Here is an 18,014-nt window from a genome sequence, read left to right as displayed (position 1 = left end):
CCTCATGCCACCTCATTGCCCACTGCTCTCACCTTGCCCAGGCCCACGACTGTGCTCTCCAGAGCACCCTGCAGGGCATTGATGCAAGGCTGAATATCTCCACATCATCCCACAATAGTCCTCTGCTGCCTTCCCTTGGGATTTCACCCTTAATACCCCTCAATAACCTCACCCCAAAGCATCCCAAACCCAGAGTGCACCCTGGGGACAGCCACTCTGTGGCTGGTGGGGACCCAGGGGACGCGGAGGCGGGCAGCTGGGGGCACTCACAGCCTTTGTAGATGTCAGTGGGGATCTGCACGGCAGCATATGAGTAGTTAACCTTGGTCTTGAAGTTGGCGTCGTCGGTGAACTCCAGCTTTAGGGAGTTGGACTTCTCCCGCTCGATTTCTTCCCCATCGGGATCATCCTGGGAAGGGAGCAGGGTCAGTGGGACATGCCCTGGGTGCCTCTGCCTCGCCCACCAGTCCCAATTCTGCTTAACCTGCCCTAGGGGTTTGGTAGCACCACCAGGCTGAAGTCAGACAAAAATCCCACCCGGGCAAAAAAATCCTTGAAAATCAATTAGTGGCAAGAGGCAACTATCAAAGAACAAATTAAAACCGAGCGCAGCTCAGCGCTCTGTCAATAAGCAATGCAAACAATATTTAATTATGGTGGAGAGATGGCAAATCCCTCACTGCTGGTGCTGGATCGCGCTCCCCCCCAGCGCCGGCACTCAGCCCTGAGCCCTGGGCAGGGGACGTGCTCTGTGCCCAGCCCAGCTGCTTGCTGCTGTGGGATGGTAGGAGGGCTGGGCCTGTGTAGGGAGGGAGGAGACGTGGCGGTGACATTGCCCTGACATTGGGAGAGTGGCAAAGCCATTCGCCACAGCTCGGGAGAGTAACAGGATTGCTGTGAAGGTTCGGTTTTAATTCCAAGAGATGTGTCGGCAGTGTAAGCGTGCTGCAGGCCACAGGGCCTCCCAAAAGATGCTGAACCCAATTATGGATGCAGGAACCTGGCTGCAGGCATGGATAGCTCTGCCTCCCTGGCATGGCGTAGCTGGGGTGGAAATCCAGGTTATGCTGTGCATTCTGCTCTATCACCCACCCCAAAGGTTGGGCGCTGTGGGCTGCTCCCGCCCCTACATGTGCCAATTTCAGTGACAAACACAGCTCTGCAGGGCCAGCGAAGGCCCCGTGTGTCGCTGACACCTGTACAGCCAGCAGCCCCACGGTGAGCTGATGCCACACAGCTGCTGTCAGCCCTGACCCACACAGCTCCAGGCCTAGCCTGGAGCTCTCTGGCATGGGGCAAGCCTCCCAGTGCAGCCTCTTGGAGCCATCACAGCCAGCTGGGGCACAAAGGGACCGTGAGTAGGGCCAGGGGCAGAAACACTGCATGCAATCGGTGCTGGAGCTGCTGCTGGAGCATGGGAGGGAACGATTTGGGGCTTATATCACTTTCACCAAGCACAACTCTGTGTACCCCTGGCCAGATTGCGCAGCATTTCTCACCTTAGCATTTCAAAAGAACTCCGAAGCATCTACTGTATCTCACAAACGTTACTGTATGCCCAACGCAGCCTAAAGAGATGCTGCAGATCTGGATACTTTGTTTGACCGTTCTTGGCAACGCAACAGCATTACCCACGTGTATCAGCACCACCGAGCTCTCAGCAGCCGGCTGGGAGGTCGACCACATCCCTGTGGCTTTCTTTGGTGAGCTGCCCCGCGGAGTGACATCTCCATGGGAACGAGCCGCTAAGGATGGCTGGGGACGTGTCAGCACGGTGACAAACACTCGGTGACATCGCGGCCCCCGGCGGGCTCTGTGCCCCCAGGTGCCCCCACCTGCCTCCGTCCCACCGCGCCCTCGGAAGGAGAGCCCAGCCCAGCAGAACGCCCTTCTCCCTCCCCCAGCCCGGAGCCTTTCCTGGAACGCAGCAGCTCTGCAGCCACGCTCCTGCTCCGAGCAGCACGGCTATAAATAACAATCAGCCTCTCCAGCCGCCTCCCCTCGCCCCCTGCTTTTTTTTTTTTTTTCCATCTTTGCCAAAGGTACTGTTTGGAGATCTTTCTAGACCATTTATTTTTTGAATTACCAGCCAGAGGAGAGAAGAAGGGGGAAGAAAAAAAGAGAAGGAAAAAAAAAAAAAAGAAAAAAGGCAAAAGAAAGAAACTTCTCAGGCTGATAGCTTATCGGGAGGCAATCCAAATGCCACATGAGTCGAGGAAGTTGGAAGATTAAATTTTCCAACCCCTTTCATCTGCTGCTGACATTTCAGGGCCGCTCCTCCTCCCTCCCTCCCCACAGTCGAGGCTCTGGGTGGCAAGTGCTGGTGGCAGAGCGGTGACACGTCCTGTGCCGTGGGACAGGACATGGCCACGTGTCCCCACAGCTCTGGGAGAGCTGCTTGGGGCCGTGGTGGGAGCCCAACAATTTAGGGCAAGCAGTTCTCCCCCTGCCCTACCTCCTCTGCTTTGGCAGCCCTGCATCTACTCATACCAGCAGACCGGATTGTGACACAGAAATGGAAGCGTTTTGTTTGGTGGATGACAAGAGGAAACAGTCTGACTCGTAATTGCTTTTCTGTGCCTTTTGTGAAGCTCTAAACGCAGAATCTGGCTCACGGATAAGTTCAGCTGGTGCAAACCTGCATCTCTCAGCATGGGAATGACTCTGGGCCACTTGGTGTCCCTAGCAAAGACAGCTCCAGCCCTGCCACCTCTCAGTGGGGCTGTTGTGGCATCCAGCTTTGCTCTTGGAGGCACGGTGGGGACAGGTCCTGCTGGGATGGGGACAAGGACATCCCCAAGGACTGACACTGCCACGCTGTGGGGACATCTGCCCAGTGAGGTGGTGGTGCCCCATCCCTGGAGACACCCAAAGACAAGCTGGATAGGGCTCCGAGCACCTGACGGAGCCATGGGCATCCGTGTTCACTGCAGGGGAGTGCAACCAAATGGCCTTCAATTGTCCCTTCCAACTCAAATGAACGTGTGATTCTATGATCTCTGCAGCCACAGCTAAACCCCACTTCACTGCCTGGGAAACCATCCCCTGGGAGAGCAACACAGCCCTGCACATCCTGACCCAGGCCCTGAATTGAGCACCATCCCCTGGCACACACAGCTGCAAACCTCTTCACTTCTGTGCTCTGCCCACAGCACCCAGCCAAGAGCTGGCGCTGCCCTGAATGCGACTCTGAGAACGAATTCCCCTCCCCGTCCCTTACTGGCAGGGGGTGAGGAGCGCTGCTCCTGCAGGCACGCGGAGAGCCCTGTGGTCCTCCAGGAACATGTGCTGGCGGCCCAGCTGCTAAAGCCCACTCTGAAATCCAAAATCTGCTTAGGGAGATAGCAGAGCCGAGTGCAAGCAGAATGAAAAGGAAGCTCATTGCTTTCTCTCCCTCCTTAAATCCAGTATGAAGCTGGTGAATAAGTCCTGGGTACACTGAATAGGCATTGTCTATCAGAACCAACTTCATTTCAGTGAGATTCTGCTCAATTTAAATATAAAAATTGAAGCAAAATAAAAGAAAAGATGGAAAGACTGCTATTTAGTGTGGTTCAGACTCACTGGTATCATCTTCCCCTTTCTTAATTTCAACATCACCTTCTTTTCTCTCCATTATTTTTTGCCAGAATTAAATTTGCCAGGGTCATGCTGGGTGGCAGCAATGGCATAAGTGCAGGAGTGCTGCTGGCAGGGTGGGCAGCATCCTGCCCCATGCCTTTCCCCACATGCAGGGACAGCACAGCCCTGCACTGGGCTGTGGCACAAAGCTCCCTGCGTGCCAGCAGCTCGCTGTGACGTGGGGTGACGGCAGTCCCCTGGGGACAGTCAGTGCGGATTTGAAGCCCTGATTGCCAGAAATCACAGGATGGCTGCGCAGGGAGAGGGCAAAGAATTAGCTTCAGTCGCTAATTAAAGATTTGCTCTTCATTTGAATTTCAGATGCCGGCTTTAATTTTAGAAATTTCAGCAGCAGCACAGGGACCTGCCAGCAGGACCAGGGGTGGATGTCACTGTGGTTTGGCCGGGGCTGGGGCTGGGTCACAGCGATGCACGTGCAGCCATGGTGCAAAGGGATGGAGGTACTCACAGCACTCACAGCACTCACGAATTCCGTGTCTGCCTTGGAGTCGTAGTACTCGATGTCTTCCTCCTGCAGAGAGAGCAGAGCTGCATTAGGGCCAGGCATGGACGGGGGTTCTGGGGGGTCCCCATCACTGCCCCTCCCCATACCGCAGCACTGGGACGCAGACCCTCAACATGCCCAGTCCACTCCGCTGCCAGTCTCCCAGTGGGTGACACTGGGATGCAGCGTGTCCCCATGCCCGAGATGCTGCAGTTGTATTGTGGGAGCTGTGGCACCGTTCCACCTTGCCGCACAGGTGGAACGGTGAGCAGCATCCTCACTTTGTGGCCTTAATTTGGGGTTTTTAAAAGCTATTTACGCAGAAAGGTCTGCTCAGATCCCTCTCCCTGCACAGTAGGGTGTGAGGCAGCTGACAGCGCTCAGAGAGAGGCAGGCGATGCAGCCAGCCGTCACATTGTCACAACAGCAACTCCTCTCCCAGTACAGGGGGGAATTAAAGGGCGCTCAGGGCTCTCTTGTGCACGTGACGGTGCGGGCGCAGTGCTGGAACACCCTGCATGGCTGTCACTGCTCACTGCCCACAGCATGGGGATGGCCCACGGGGGGCCCCCATGTCCTCTCCACAGCCCCCCAGCTCTGGCAGTGAGGTAACGCTGAGAGAGGGGAGCAAAAACTCAACGCAGCATCTTCTGGTTTTTGTTATTAAAAAGCCCAGTCGCTAAGGGAATGTACTTATTGGTTATCTGTGATTTGTTGTGAGATGCTGAGGGGTTCACAACAACAAGGGAAGGGAAAAATAATATATTGCCCCTGGATACCCTCCTCCCCACAGCCCTGCCCCATACCAGCACCATGCCCCTGGCCCGTGGCCATCTGCACCTCGCAGTGAGAGGAGCCCCTGGAGACCCATAACACAAATGAGCTAATTTCATGTTTAACGAGCTTTAATCAGAAGTGAGTGTGACTAAACAGCCAGCCAGAAGGGGCTTTGTTATTCATTTTATCTTCCATCAGCTCCTCCAAAAAGCTCCGGCCCTCTCTGGTGCACAGGAACAGGGATGTGAGCATGTCAGCAGCTGGAGTCACTCTGTCCACGCTCTATGCCACAGGTGATGTCTGTGCAGGGGACACGTGGGACACCATCATGGCTCCACACCAGGATCCCAAAAAGGGAGCAGGGAGTACTATGGTTTCCTCTCCCTTGCATTTGCTCTTAAAGCCACACTTGTACTCTTCACCTGATCCTCACTTCCTCCTCCTCTGACCCAATCAAGCACAGGGGCTGTGTAAATAGCGCTGGTATTTCTGCTGTCCTTCGGAATAAATGCCAATAGAGAAAACGAGTGGGTGGAGATGTTGAGGACTTTGGGAGCAAGAGCCCTCCCAGCATTGCCCTTGGCTCTTGGAAGTGAACCTGTGCAGAAGCACTTGCTGCTGTGAACTGGTGGAGCACTGGTTTGAACTGGTAGGTGCTGGATGCTGCTCCTTGGTGTAGCACTAAGTATTTAAGTGCAGCAACTGCATGACAGCACCATGAGCATCATTACCGGAGAAGCACAGGGTTATTTTAGTCCTCCAGCACGTGGAAATGACCCTGGTGGTTAAGCCCAATCACAGGGCAATCCGCAAAAACTGGTGAAGCCACCAGCATCACACCCTTCAATTCTGTGGTCCCCTCCTGGATGGGGCTGCCCCATGCCCTCTGGGGACCCCAACCCACTATGCCCCCCCCAGGCCTTCCCCAGGCACTGAAATACATCTTTGTTTTTAACACGCGCTGGAACAGGTTGCCCAAGGACAGAACATGGGGGAAGATGGAACCATGGGACATGGATGGCATCCCATTGGCACCTCAGCATGCAGCAAGCCAGGCACAGTGGTGCTGCCAGCAGTAGTAAGCACACACCTGGGGGTCCCCAGCTCCCAGAGAAGCCCAGGTGCAGTGTGTGGGGATGCAGGATGACCCACAGCTGTGTGTCAGGATAAATCCTCCCATTATGGCCCAAAGGATGAAGCAGAATGCACCACAAACAGTGCTCTGTGCATGCGGCAGCCCCACCAAGGACAGGTGGGGACAGCCATCATCATCTGCCTCGGCATATATATATATATATATATATTTTTTTTTAAAAAGCAATTTCCTCCTTCCAGCTCTCTGACAGAGCAGGGGGAATGTTTAAGTGATCTGTCAGCACCTCCTTCACCCAGCTGAGCGGATGCTCCCTGCTGATGGCACCCAGCCCCGGGGCAGGGGGACAGCAGGGTGCCCATGGCACCCCTCGCCCTATCCATCCCCTCTGCCCCCAGAGGCACATCTGCTTCTCCTAAGAGCAAACAGCACAACCCTGCGTTTTTTGTGAATGATTTTCTTGTTCTACTTTCGTCCAGAATGGCTCTACAGCAAGGTTGGTGCTTTAACACAGTAATTCTCAGAGCGTAATGAAAGCTGACATTATATCAAACACAATAAAGACTCTCAGTTGATGGAGATCATTCCTGAACACACAAACCCATTAAACTGAAAAAAAAAATATCAATTCTACACACTCGCCAGCCAAAAGAAAATGTGATTTGTTATCTAAAAGGGGGTTATAAACACAGCTTCAATGCACTTTCTGTGCTGTAATGAAAACTGGGTTTGAAATAGCAAGACGACTGCAAATTAGAGTATTTGATTTTATTTTCTAACTTTTTAGGTAAGCCTTCTACAAGGGCAAGTGCAAGGTTATGGTGGCGATCTTTCTGTTCTCCACCGATAAGTAGGATCTGTAATTAAAGGAGGAGAAAAATGAAACGAGGATAAGGAACTTGTGCTTGCCCTTCTGAAGATGCTTTCACCGCAGAGGCTGCTGTGGTCCTGCATGGCCGCAGGGCTGGGGACAGCCAGCTACAACCCCACTGCTGCGCTCCCACTGCCCTGCTCCCACTGCTGCAGCCCTGCCACCGTGCTCCCATCACTGCCTTCCCACTGCCATAGAATCACAGAATGGCCTGGGTTGAAAAGGACTATAACGATCATTTAGCTTAAACCCCCCTGCTGTGTGCAGGTCGCCAACCAGCAGCCCAGGCTGCCCAGAGCCACATCCAGCCTGGCCTTGAATGCCTGCAGGGATGGGGCATCACAGCCTCCTTGGGCAACCTGTTCCAGTGTCTCACCACCCTCTGGGGGAAAAACTTCCTCCTCATACCTAACCTAAACCTCCCCTGTCTCAGTTTAAAACCATTCCCCTTGTCTTATCACCATCCACCCTCACAAACAGCCGTTCCCCCTCCTGTTTATCTGCTCCCTTCAAGTTCTGGAAGGCCACAGTGAGGTCTCCCTCACTGTGGGATCCTTCTCTTCTCCAAGCTAAACAAGCCCCGTTCCCTCAGCCTTTCCTCACAGCAGAGCTGCTCCAGCCCTCTGACCATCTCAGTGCTTCCTCTGGACCCGCTCCCAGAGCTCCACATCCTTCTTGTCCTGGGGGCTCCAGCCCTGGACGCAGTGCTGCAGATGGGGCCTCACAAGAGCCGAGCAGAGGGGGACAATCACCTCCCTGTCCCTGCTGCCACCCCTTTTTTCATGCAGCCCAGGATATAGTTGGCCTTCTGGGCTGCAAGCGCACACTGTCATGCTGGGCTTTTCTGCCATTCCCCAGTGAGTGAAGCCTCAGTGATTCATCCTGTCCTTCCCCATTTGGCGAACAGTGCTCCTGTTTTCCCCTGAGTTTCACTTCTAATGGAGCTTGAAATTATCTGGGCTTTGTTATTTGCTCCCTTGTTTGCAGGTGGGAGTTATCGATGGAGGGCGGCCCAGGCTTGCTGTGCCACCTCTGTGCCACAGCATGGCACAGCACAGGAATCTTTTTGGGAAATATGGGCGGTGTGGCTGGCTGTAGGGACCATCCCATAATGCATGTGCTCAGAGGCAGGAACAAAACAGAAACGTGAGTGTGGTGCTGACAGGCGCAGAGCTCCAAAAGGGATTACTTCCAAAAGATAATTTCCCCACCTTTGGGATGGGACCCAGAGGGAAGTGCTTTGCACCCGAAACATATGGAAGAGGAGAACTTCCCCATGTAGCAGGAAAAAGTGCTGTGAGGAAGAGGAACTGGGAGAAAAACAACAGTAATAAACATTTTATGAAGCAGAAAATGGCTTATAAAGAAGTCAACTTTTAAAGGCAATTTATATAATCCTGCCAAGCGCACATAAATGGGTCTCCGCAGCACCTAAGTGTCCCTTAAAGGGACAAAGAGCTCTGCTGCCCAGCACACTGAACTCAGCAACACCAGGCCTTGACGTGTGTTGTGCAGGCTGTGCTTTGTCACCATCCTGCACAGCTGGCTGTGGTCCCTGCACTGCCACGCATCACCTGCCCTGTGCTCCAGCTGGGGACCCCATGGTGTGGGTGTACACTGGGATTGCATGGTGGAATAACAGGGAGATGAGGATGGAGGAACAGGGAAAGCCAGTTGCTGCGTGGTGTGCTGGTGTTCTTACCACCATGCTTTGCACCTGGCTCTTATCTGAGCTATGTGACAAGCAGGGGGATGGCAGCTGGTGCGCAGTAGAATGGTACTGGGGACAGGGATGGGGACACCTGGAGCACGGGGACTGGACATGGGACACTGCTCCATGCCCCCTGTGTGGAACAGAGCCCCTAGCTCTGACAGCACAATATGCATGTCCTACGGGGCCCTGACATCTTCCAGGGAGGGCTGGCAGGGCAACAGGAGCAGGAGCAGCTGTTCTGTTGCTTGGACCCAAACAGCCTCTATGTCCTCTGTGCATCCTGGGGAGGGCAGCCTCTGCAGGACATGGTCCTGGAGTGGATGAAGTGTGTGACGACACGGAATGAAGGACAGGGCAGGACTACACGGGTGGTGCACAGCGCAGAATGGAGACACTTCCAATGCCACCTGGAAAAGAAAGCGCTGCCAGTGTGTGTCATGGGAACCAAAAACCCCAGCACTGGTGAGGGAGAAGAAACTTTCCAGGCAGAGATCAGTGCTGTGTGATTGCTGGGAGCGACCTCACAGCCGTCCTCGTTCCTGCTCCTGTTTCATTTTCCCCTGAACCTCCATAGCAACCCATCTGCAGTGAGCAACTCTAATGTTTAATGGTCCTGCCATTAGCACTAATGCATTGCAAACACTCAGCATCTGCCGTCGCGCATTCAGATGGAAACACAAAAATAACCACGCTCGGTGCAATCTGTCATAAACTCCAGCTCGAGGTTACGAAATGACACGCAGAGAGAGCAAGGGAGAGCTGCGGCCAGGATGACCAGCAGCTGGTGGGACAGAGGAGCACGGTGATGCTGTGAGCACTACTTTGGTCCTTGGCACCTCATCCTGGTGGTGCTGCTCGGGTGGTGGGACCAGCACGTCCCCATGGGCAGCACAGGCAGGAGGTGGCAGCTGCACTTGGCAGCGCGGGCCCAGCATCCCAGCAGCATCCCACCCAGCTCTGAGCTGTTCTGATAAAGCTGCGTGGTGACGCATGGCTGCGCATTGTTTCCAGGTGACTCGTTTCTAATTACCTTGATGAAGTGGTAGCAAACAGTGCTGTTAAAAATATTTTTCAATGAAAGTGGGTTTTTGAAAGGTTTGTGCCACAAATGGCAAAATGAGCCAAGAGTTCCCAGTAACACAGCTGCTCCTGGCACACTGGTTACCATCAGGACTGGCTCTCTCCCACCCCGCCCATGAAGGCTCCAGAAGGGGAGAAAGTGATTTTGGTTGTGACACAGCAGAGGAAACGTGAGCTGAACCCACAGAGCTGCTGCAGGGAGAAGTGCAGGGAGGGTTTTCCTGCAGGGTTGACATCCCGCCGTGCCCCACTGCTGCGTGGAGCAAACCTTGCTGTCCTCCTGATGCCTCTTCCACCCGTCTCCAGGGAAGGGGTGACAGTAACTCGCAGCAGGCTCTTGGTGACCGTTGGTACTGGATACAGCAGTCTGCTGGATGGCACAGCTAGTGGGTTCGTCTCACCTTCCATAAGCAAAGCCACTTCTATTGTGAGCGGAAGACAGAGGACATGGACGTGGCTGCCTTCACCCAGCTCTCCTTTCCCTGCAATGCCTTCTCCCAGCTCTGTGAAGGTTCAGCACTTGCAGTGCACTGCAGCTGAGCAGGTGCACTCTGGAAGCTCAGCGCGCACACGTTTCAGCCAGGCACAGCTGCTGGTGGGGCAGGGACAGGCTGGGTGCACCCATCAATTGGCAAGCACGGCTCAGCACCTTGCCTTGTCTTCTGCTCCTCCTTCACCTTTTTCTCCATGTTTATCTGTGCTTGGTGACCATCACCCATGGCAGGAGGGTCTATAGGAGCAGGATTTGCTTCAGTTTCTATTCTCTCCCCCACAGCCTCTCCTTCCACCTTCGTTTCCATCTGCATGTCCAGTGCAGCCCACTGACCACCCAGTTTAGCAGCCAAGAGCTGCAAGGTGGCCAACCCCTCCTTGCAGGTGGACATGGGCAGCTGCAGAGCCAGGACAGCAGTGCACAGGGACCAGCTGGCCAGCGCTGGAGGAGGGTTCTCTCTGAGGTCCATGTGTCCATGTGAGGGGCTTGTCACACAGAAGGATAGGGGCAGGCAGCCCAGAGGTGACATCCCCTAGGGCCAAGGCTCACCCTGAGCTTAGCCATTGCCTCAGGAATGGGGACAGAGAGGAAAAGGAGAGGCCATCGCTGTGGGACAGCACCAGCTGCATGTGGAGCCCTGGGGCTGCCAGCCTGGGGCTGGTGATGTTTGCACTCTGAGGGACACCCACAGAGGTGGGGATGTCACCAGGCTGTCCCCTCAACCGCCGCAGTGGGCTCCTGGTGGCAGGGCAGGATCTGGCCTGGCTCTGAAGAAGGGGCTGGTGGATATTTTTACTGCAGGCTCCATTTGCACTGGAAGGAAAACAATCCTTCCTTCCTTTTGTATTATTGTTAGAATTTGAGAGCATTTCCAGGCAGAACACTTCAGATTCCCGCTGAGCGTTATCACTGCCATAATTACAAAGTCAAATGCAATCATTAAAACAACATCTTCCCTCTCCCAGCCAAGATTCGCTTCTTCCCCGGCAGCAGCCAGGCGCTGCTGTCAGGTGCCTCGGGCACGTGAGCTGCTACCCTTGCCCAGTGCTTGCCCTGAAAAACCAATCCCGAAACCCTGAGAAACCTCTCAGCAAGAATCCAAACCCTCACTTGGTTCAGCCTTCCCCTTCTGCCCGCTCCCACCCGGCTGCAGACAAGCTCAGAATGGATTTGTCCACGTACCCTATGGATGGGGATGGCGGTAGCTTTAAAATTCATGGGGAACCAAGGATAAGGAAGGAGGAGCTGAAGGATGGGGAGCAGGGCGGGGACAGGCGTGACACAGTGTGTGTCCCCAGGGCACATGGCCAGAGTGAGCTGGAGCCTTACCCGGATGTTGTCCTGCCAGTGGTGGGCCTTCTGGAACTTCTCTGCTGCATTGGCCAGCCTCTGCAAAGAGAGTAAGAAGGAAGAGTGAGTGTAGAGCTGGATGGTGCCCACGCCACGGCTGGCCCCAGCTGAGAGCAGAGTCGAGAGAAGCTCCATGGGGCTCCGTGTGCCAACAGCCTCCATCCCTTCTCTGTGTGCCTAGCAGCCCTCTGCATACACAAGTGCTGCAGCCAGGAGCCCACAGCCGCTCTCCCTTCAGCAAGAGGCTCCCAGGCAGAGGCAGCACCTAACGATGCTAACTGAATGGTGTTAATTAGCCATGAGGCTGGCAAGGTTGTTACATCCCAGGAAGGCTCCCTGGAGAGCTCAGCATCATGGGGACGCAGCCAGTTGAGATGTGCCACTGCTGACATCCCCAGGCACTCACTCCTCTGATAGAAGCACGATGGGAGCACGGGAGCCCTGCACCATCAGCCTGTTGTGCCTCCAGCTCAGTGCCTCGGCTGAGCACCATGCACAGCAAAGCACTGGGAGCACCGAGTGTGCAGTGCCATCTTACATCTTCCCACGGGGACAGCACGGTTTGTTCTTATCGGCTGCACAGAGATGAGTATTCCATCACAGCACTATCTCAGCCCACACTGGTCAAAACTTTCTCCTTTAACCTTTTTCTATTTCTTGAAATTTTGATTTCCAAGCCTAAGTGCCTGCTTTTCACAGCTAGCATCTGTTGGGAGTTCAGCAACCCACAGGGTGCTGCAGTGAAACTCGTCCCACCCGGGTCACTGGGAGAAGATCAGAGATAGCAAACATAAAAGCCAAATGTCTGCTCATTTTTGGGGCAGTTTTGCCCTGGGGGGGTTGGTGTTAGCAAAGCTGTGGCCCAAATCCTGCACCCTCCCCCAGCCACTCCATGCTCTGCTTATGCACTGAGATGGCTGATTAAGGGCAAGTATTTATTCCGAGTTGTATTTAAGGCAGCAGTGATGAAATATGCATTTTTCTATACTTGATAAGAGCGTGTTTGTTTATTGCATGCCCAGGGAAGATTTATGGACATCTTTAACTATTCACTGCCTCACGAGAAGTGCCTGGAGTGTTGCAAATGGTGCAACTAGGTGACTGCTGCACCCACTACAGGCACTTCAATGGAATGTATTTTTCTTCTGGAAAATGTCAATTTGTCAAAGTCAATCTGGACAAAACTTTGTTTTTAAGAAAAAATAATCCAGATGTTCTTTTCTTCTTTGGATAATCAGTGCATTACAGGGATGGAGGAGGTGCAGCAGGGTGGCACGTGCCCCAGGGAGGACAGCACGTGGTGACAGGGATGGGCTGCAGGGCATTCCCATCTATGCGCAACGAGTTCATCATGAATAATGTGATTGGGATCGATACAGCTCAAGGATTATTTCTAATCCTTAATAACGATTAAACCATTATTTTACAAGTGCTGCAGATCAATCATTCCATCTTCAGCCGCGCTGTGTGCCCCTCCACTTCTGCATTCAGTGTGGTGCTCCTGTCCTCCAACCAATGGAGCTCTGGGAAGCTTTTCCAGCTTTGCTTCACCACAGAGCATTAAGGGCATGTGCAGATGCCACGTTTCACCCCGTCACTGCAACGCAGCAATGCAACGATGGGGCAAAACGCAGCATCTGCACATGCCCAGAGTTGTTGGGCAGCGATGATATTCCCTTTATATGCACATAGGGAATATAAATCTTTAGCAAACACTGTAAAGCAGCGAAGCATCTCATCCTGTAATAATCTCCGAGATGGTTGATCCCGGGGCTCTTATTACCCCAGCAGCTGGCATCTGAAATCCAGTCAGCAGCCGGCTTAGCCACAGCCGGGTATTGATCATGGAGCGGCTTCACAAAGCGCCGCAGCATTTTTCTATCGGTGCTAACTTGTTTGCCAATAACTCTTTCAGCCACATGGCACGGGAGGGAAAGGGGTGGCCAGAGCTCATCTCTCCTCCTCTTCAGCCTGAATCTCTCTCATCCCTGGGGCTAGAAAGCGATGGAGCCACGTCTGCAGTGGGCTATCTTAAGGCAGGAGCTGTGGATCAGCCGGGCTGTGTTTGAGATGAAGCCGGTGGTTTTTTGGGTGGACTCTGACTGCCGGCACCAGGCTGCACTGCACACAAGTGGAAGTATTTGGCTTGGTGCATGTGGAAGGACAGCCAGCACACCACACTGCCTGTAGCTGCCGTCAGCCTGCTGACATCCTGCATCTGGTTAAACCATGCAGAGGAGGATTTTGAGGCATTTTCAAAATAATTGCGAGAGTTTTCTGTTTGTGCCGAGCAGCCAATTAAGCGGTTTGCAAACAAAGTGGAATCACAAAAATTTGCAGTGCTGTGTGCCGCATTTGAAAGTCCATTATTAGGAATTTACACTAGGGAAATGTAAGCAAAAGCTTCTGGAGTCTTACTGCACTGGTGATGGTCGCATTCCCATCACGCCAGGAAAGTCCACACCCAGGGAAAAGCACAGAAGGTGGGTGAAAAATGAACTGAGACAGCATGGAGAAGGGACTGGCATGTCCTGCAAACTCAGCAGCCACCTGTATGACAGCTGTGCCTTTGTCCTCCCCAGCACCCCGAGGGATGGAGCCAGGCTGTGGGATGTGGGAGCAGGATGTCCTGCTGGGGTACCGAGAGCAGCTCCTCCTCCTCCCTCTGCTTCACCAGCCTGCCATTCCAGCTTCACAAAGAGCAGCTTGAACCGGGGAAAGGTGCCCAGCGTGCAGCCACCTACCCCGCTCTGGGGTCCTTATACATTGTGCCTGAAATGTGCCCCTGGCATCGTCCTGCAGCACCACTGCTGGGACTGCGGGTTGCTTCCCTCCGTCCGCCTTACTGCTACACCAGGGAGCAGGGAGGCTGACACTTGCTGTTTAAAGACCAGGCTGGGGGAGGAGAAGGAGCGGGAGAGCTCCCCGAAGGGAAAAGCCATCAGCTGGAACAAGATTTCAACAACTACACATTTCTTGACCTTTTCCGCAGTCGTATCTTAAATGTTGCACGGCCGAATGTGATAAAAAGAAAAAAAAATTAATAAAATAGATTTCATTTTTTAAAAAAGGTCAGGACATGTGTTACAGGGAAAAACTCATTTAGGTGCATGCCTTCCCCCTCGCTGACCCGGAGGGCCCCTCCCTGCCTCACACCTCTGTGCACATCACACTCAGGACTCAGCTGCAGGGCTGGACCATGAGCTCAGAGACGCTGACAAATGCTGGGGAGCCTCCCACACCCGGTGGGATGCTGTGTGCCTAACCCAGAGATCCTCTCCTTGCTGCTGCTCCGTGTCAGGCTCAAACGTGTCCTCAAACCGTTATGTGGCGCAGTCAAAACTCAGCCCCCACACTTGCACTCGCCTGCCCACCCCAATGACCTTTCCATGGGGCTTGGCAGAACTTAGGGGAGCAGTCAGAGCCACAGGGGCACAGTCCTGGTGATGGATGTTTTAAAAAGAAATGTTATTTCAAAGCTTTCCCCCCTGGTGGGCGCTTCTGAAGGCCCAAACCAACAGCATCCCAGATGCAGGCTGCAGGCCTCTCTGTTGTTATCACAGAACAATTAAGTTTGGAAAAGATCACTAAGATCATCTAGTCCAACCATCACTCCATCCCTACCACCCATGTCTCTCAGTGCCACATCTACACGTTTCTTGAACACCTCCAGGGACGGAAATGCCACCACCTCCCTGGGCAGCCCGTTCCAATACCTCACCACTCTTTCTGAGAATAAATTTTTCCTGATATCCAACCTCATGCTCAGCAATTGGAGAAGAGTTCTGTCAACCCCTTCCTCCTTTCATCATTTTCTGTTATTTTTACTTGCTAAGAACAAAATAGAACTTAGTGAAAAAATGTAACAATTACTGTGATAACATTATACTAAGTTATTAAACGGTGACAATGGGGGATAAATACAGCATATAGCCCATTCTATAGCACCACTGCCAGGACAGATCAAAGCCAAATGCAGAATGAATGGAAGTAGCTTATGAGGGGGAGCATCGATGTATGCAAATGTAATGTCTGCCGTGCAGCTGGGGAGGGACCGACACACAGGTGCAGGAGAGGGAAGTTGTGAGGGTAGGAAGGAAAGGTGGAGAACAGAAGGGCCCCTGCTCCTTTGTGCTGGGTGAGTGATAGGGTAAGAGGAAATGGCCTTGAGTTGCACCAGGGCAGGTTCAGATGGGATATCAGGAAGAATTTCTGCGCTGAGCGGGTGGTCAGGCACTGGGAGGGGATGTCTGGGGTGGAGTCTCCAGCCTTGGATATATTTCAGAGACACAGGAGCACTAAGGGACATGGTTTAGTGGTGGACCTGGCAGTTATTTGACGGTTGGAAGTGATGATCTCATAAGTCTTTTTCAGTCTAAATGATTCTATGATGCCATCTGCGATGTAGCACACCCATTCAACTCCACTTGCCATAAGATTTTTGCAACTGCTCAGCCAAGCGCAAGCAGCCTGAATTGGATGAAGATTTCCTCCAGCATCCTGGAGAACATCAGGATGTGCTCACCAACATTTCACAGGGCATCTCAGCCCTGTGCCCAGCTGGCAGCCTGGTACAAGCCTAGCTCAGCTTCTAGGGGAGCCACTCCGCAGCACGTAGCAGCTTTCTGAAGTGAGCCTTGGCCCTGCGGTCCCCATGGGCCAATCCTACTGAGGAACAGCCACAGGACACCAGAGAGCAGCATGAAGACACCGAGGAGCAGCCTGGGGACATCACAAAGCAGCACAGAGACATTAGGGAGCAGACCAGGGACACTGGGAGCAGAAGAAACCTCAGAAATAGGTGGCCAGACTTAACAGCTCTGTGCACTCATGAAACCCACAATGGAAAGGGTCAGCAATGATGGTGCTGAGCAGCACTACTTGCCTCTGCATGCCCGGTCATGGCTCTTTCTGCTGGCCTGGTTTCTTCTCTGCTTCAGCTCACACAGGCTTCCCTGCTGTTCCAACAGCTCTAACTCTCCTAAGACGTTATTTTTACACTTCTCTTAAAATACAACGCTAAGAGAGGCTTCTTGACTATATTAACATTAGGAATCTAATCAGCAATCAGACAGCTCATAATTTTCTGATTAGCTCTGATTATACTCAATCTTTAGGAAAGGGAAAAAAAAAAGGGAAGAGAAAAAAAAAAGGAAAAAATATAAAAATATTCTCTGCTCCCCAATTCTCTTGGCAGGGCGTAAAGCCGTGGCAGCAGCAGTGCTGTGGTCTCTGCCCCAGCAGGACACTGCCACAGTGATGCAGGAAGATGCCCAATAATCTCTGTCATCACACATCTTCCCTTGGTCCTCCCGGGCTTAGCCAGGATGTCGTCTCAAAGAAGGTGCAGCACAGGGAATGGAGAAAACAGCAAGAGCAAATAGAGCTGGAGGAGTACAGCTCCATAGCACAACATCTCAGCTCACCTGCTGAAAGCCAGGGGAGGAGGATGCCGGAGAGGAAGGAGGTGATCTGCCTGGCCTCAGCCAAAGGGAAGAACTAGAAGGAGGAGCTTCTCCTGGAGAAGAGGAGGAGGAGGCTGAAGAGAGATGGATGGAAGATGGAAGTACTTTGTGGCACCCCACAGGGAGATATCCTGAGGAGAAGCGCCTGCTGTGGGGCACGTGATGAAACCTGGGGGCAAGGTGCTCCTCCATGGGCTGACAGGGATGGATCGGCTGGGGTCTGCGCCTGGGGCCTTGGAATGGCCTCGGGCTTGGAGCCTGGAGCTAGGCCTGGGGGCTGGGACCTGGGATTAGAGCCTGGGGCTTGGAGCCAGCCTCCACTCACACCAGACCCTGCGGAGGGGCTTCTTCTCAGCAGACCTGCTCCTAGCTGCAGCAAGTGACACTGCGAAGCACGAGATTTAATTATTTGAAGTCATGACCTGCATAGCTGCAGGTGAAATAAACGATCCAAAAATTATCCAGCCGGCTCCTTAGAGCAGCTGCTGTGCTGGCACTGCCTCACAGTGCCACATGACCAGCAGAAAAGCAAGCCCCATGCAGCACTCACTGCAGCCCAGGAGCCATGTGGAAGAGCCGTAAGGTGTCACCTGGGATCACAAAGCACCTTCATGCCTCAATGACAGGCCCAACCAGAGCAGCTGCACCCTATGGGCAGTGGCAGGCTGTGGCCAGCCTCAAATCAAGTTGTGATGGGGGTACAGTCCCCTCAGGCTTGTGCACAACCCTGTTCTCACCTCCCATAGCACGCACTGCAAACCCACACAGACCTGGTGGCAGCAGGTAGGGCTGTGCTATTAACCAAGTTCATGTGGACGGGGCCTTCCCTCTCCCTGTGCCAGGAAAGTCTCCTCCTTACACTCCAAACCCTGTAATCACATCCGCAGAGCCCTCTTTTGTAAAGCAGCCTCGCAGATGTAATTAGTTTGAGGTGACCTCGGGAAAAAAAAAAAGTTCAAGTTTAAAAAGAAAATCTCTCCGGTTAATGCTATGCAAATTGCCAGAGAGGCAATCAGGCTGACTTTTAAACACTGGCCCCAGTCGG

The 18,014-nt window shown here is 53.3% G+C and overlaps 1 protein-coding gene across 9 annotated transcripts in view; it reads right to left on the bottom strand.

Moving 5' to 3' along the window:
* CACNA2D2 (calcium voltage-gated channel auxiliary subunit alpha2delta 2) overlaps nucleotides 1-18,014 on the bottom strand; it is a 128,783-nt gene that overhangs the window by 18,069 nt on the left and 92,700 nt on the right. For 7 of the 9 annotated variants that reach the window (XM_085235617.1, XM_085235616.1, XM_085235619.1 and 4 more), the window contains 3 exons: nucleotides 11,484-11,543; nucleotides 4,091-4,153; nucleotides 271-409 (listed from right to left, as the gene is read on the bottom strand). In XM_085235617.1, the coding sequence (XP_085091743.1) occupies nucleotides 271-409; nucleotides 4,091-4,153; nucleotides 11,484-11,543 (262 nt within the window). The remainder of the gene's footprint in view (nucleotides 1-270; nucleotides 410-4,090; nucleotides 4,154-11,483; nucleotides 11,544-18,014) is intronic. The other 2 variants (XM_085235618.1, XM_085235621.1) reach the window with 1 other exon arrangement.

This window comes from Meleagris gallopavo, chromosome 14 (assembly GCF_905368555.1).
Source record: "Meleagris gallopavo chromosome 14, MGAL_WU_HG_1.1, whole genome shotgun sequence".
Taxonomy (NCBI): domain Eukaryota; kingdom Metazoa; phylum Chordata; class Aves; order Galliformes; family Phasianidae; genus Meleagris; species Meleagris gallopavo.
Note: the sequence above shows the minus strand (reverse complement) of the source record. Positions and strands in the feature narration are given on the sequence as shown.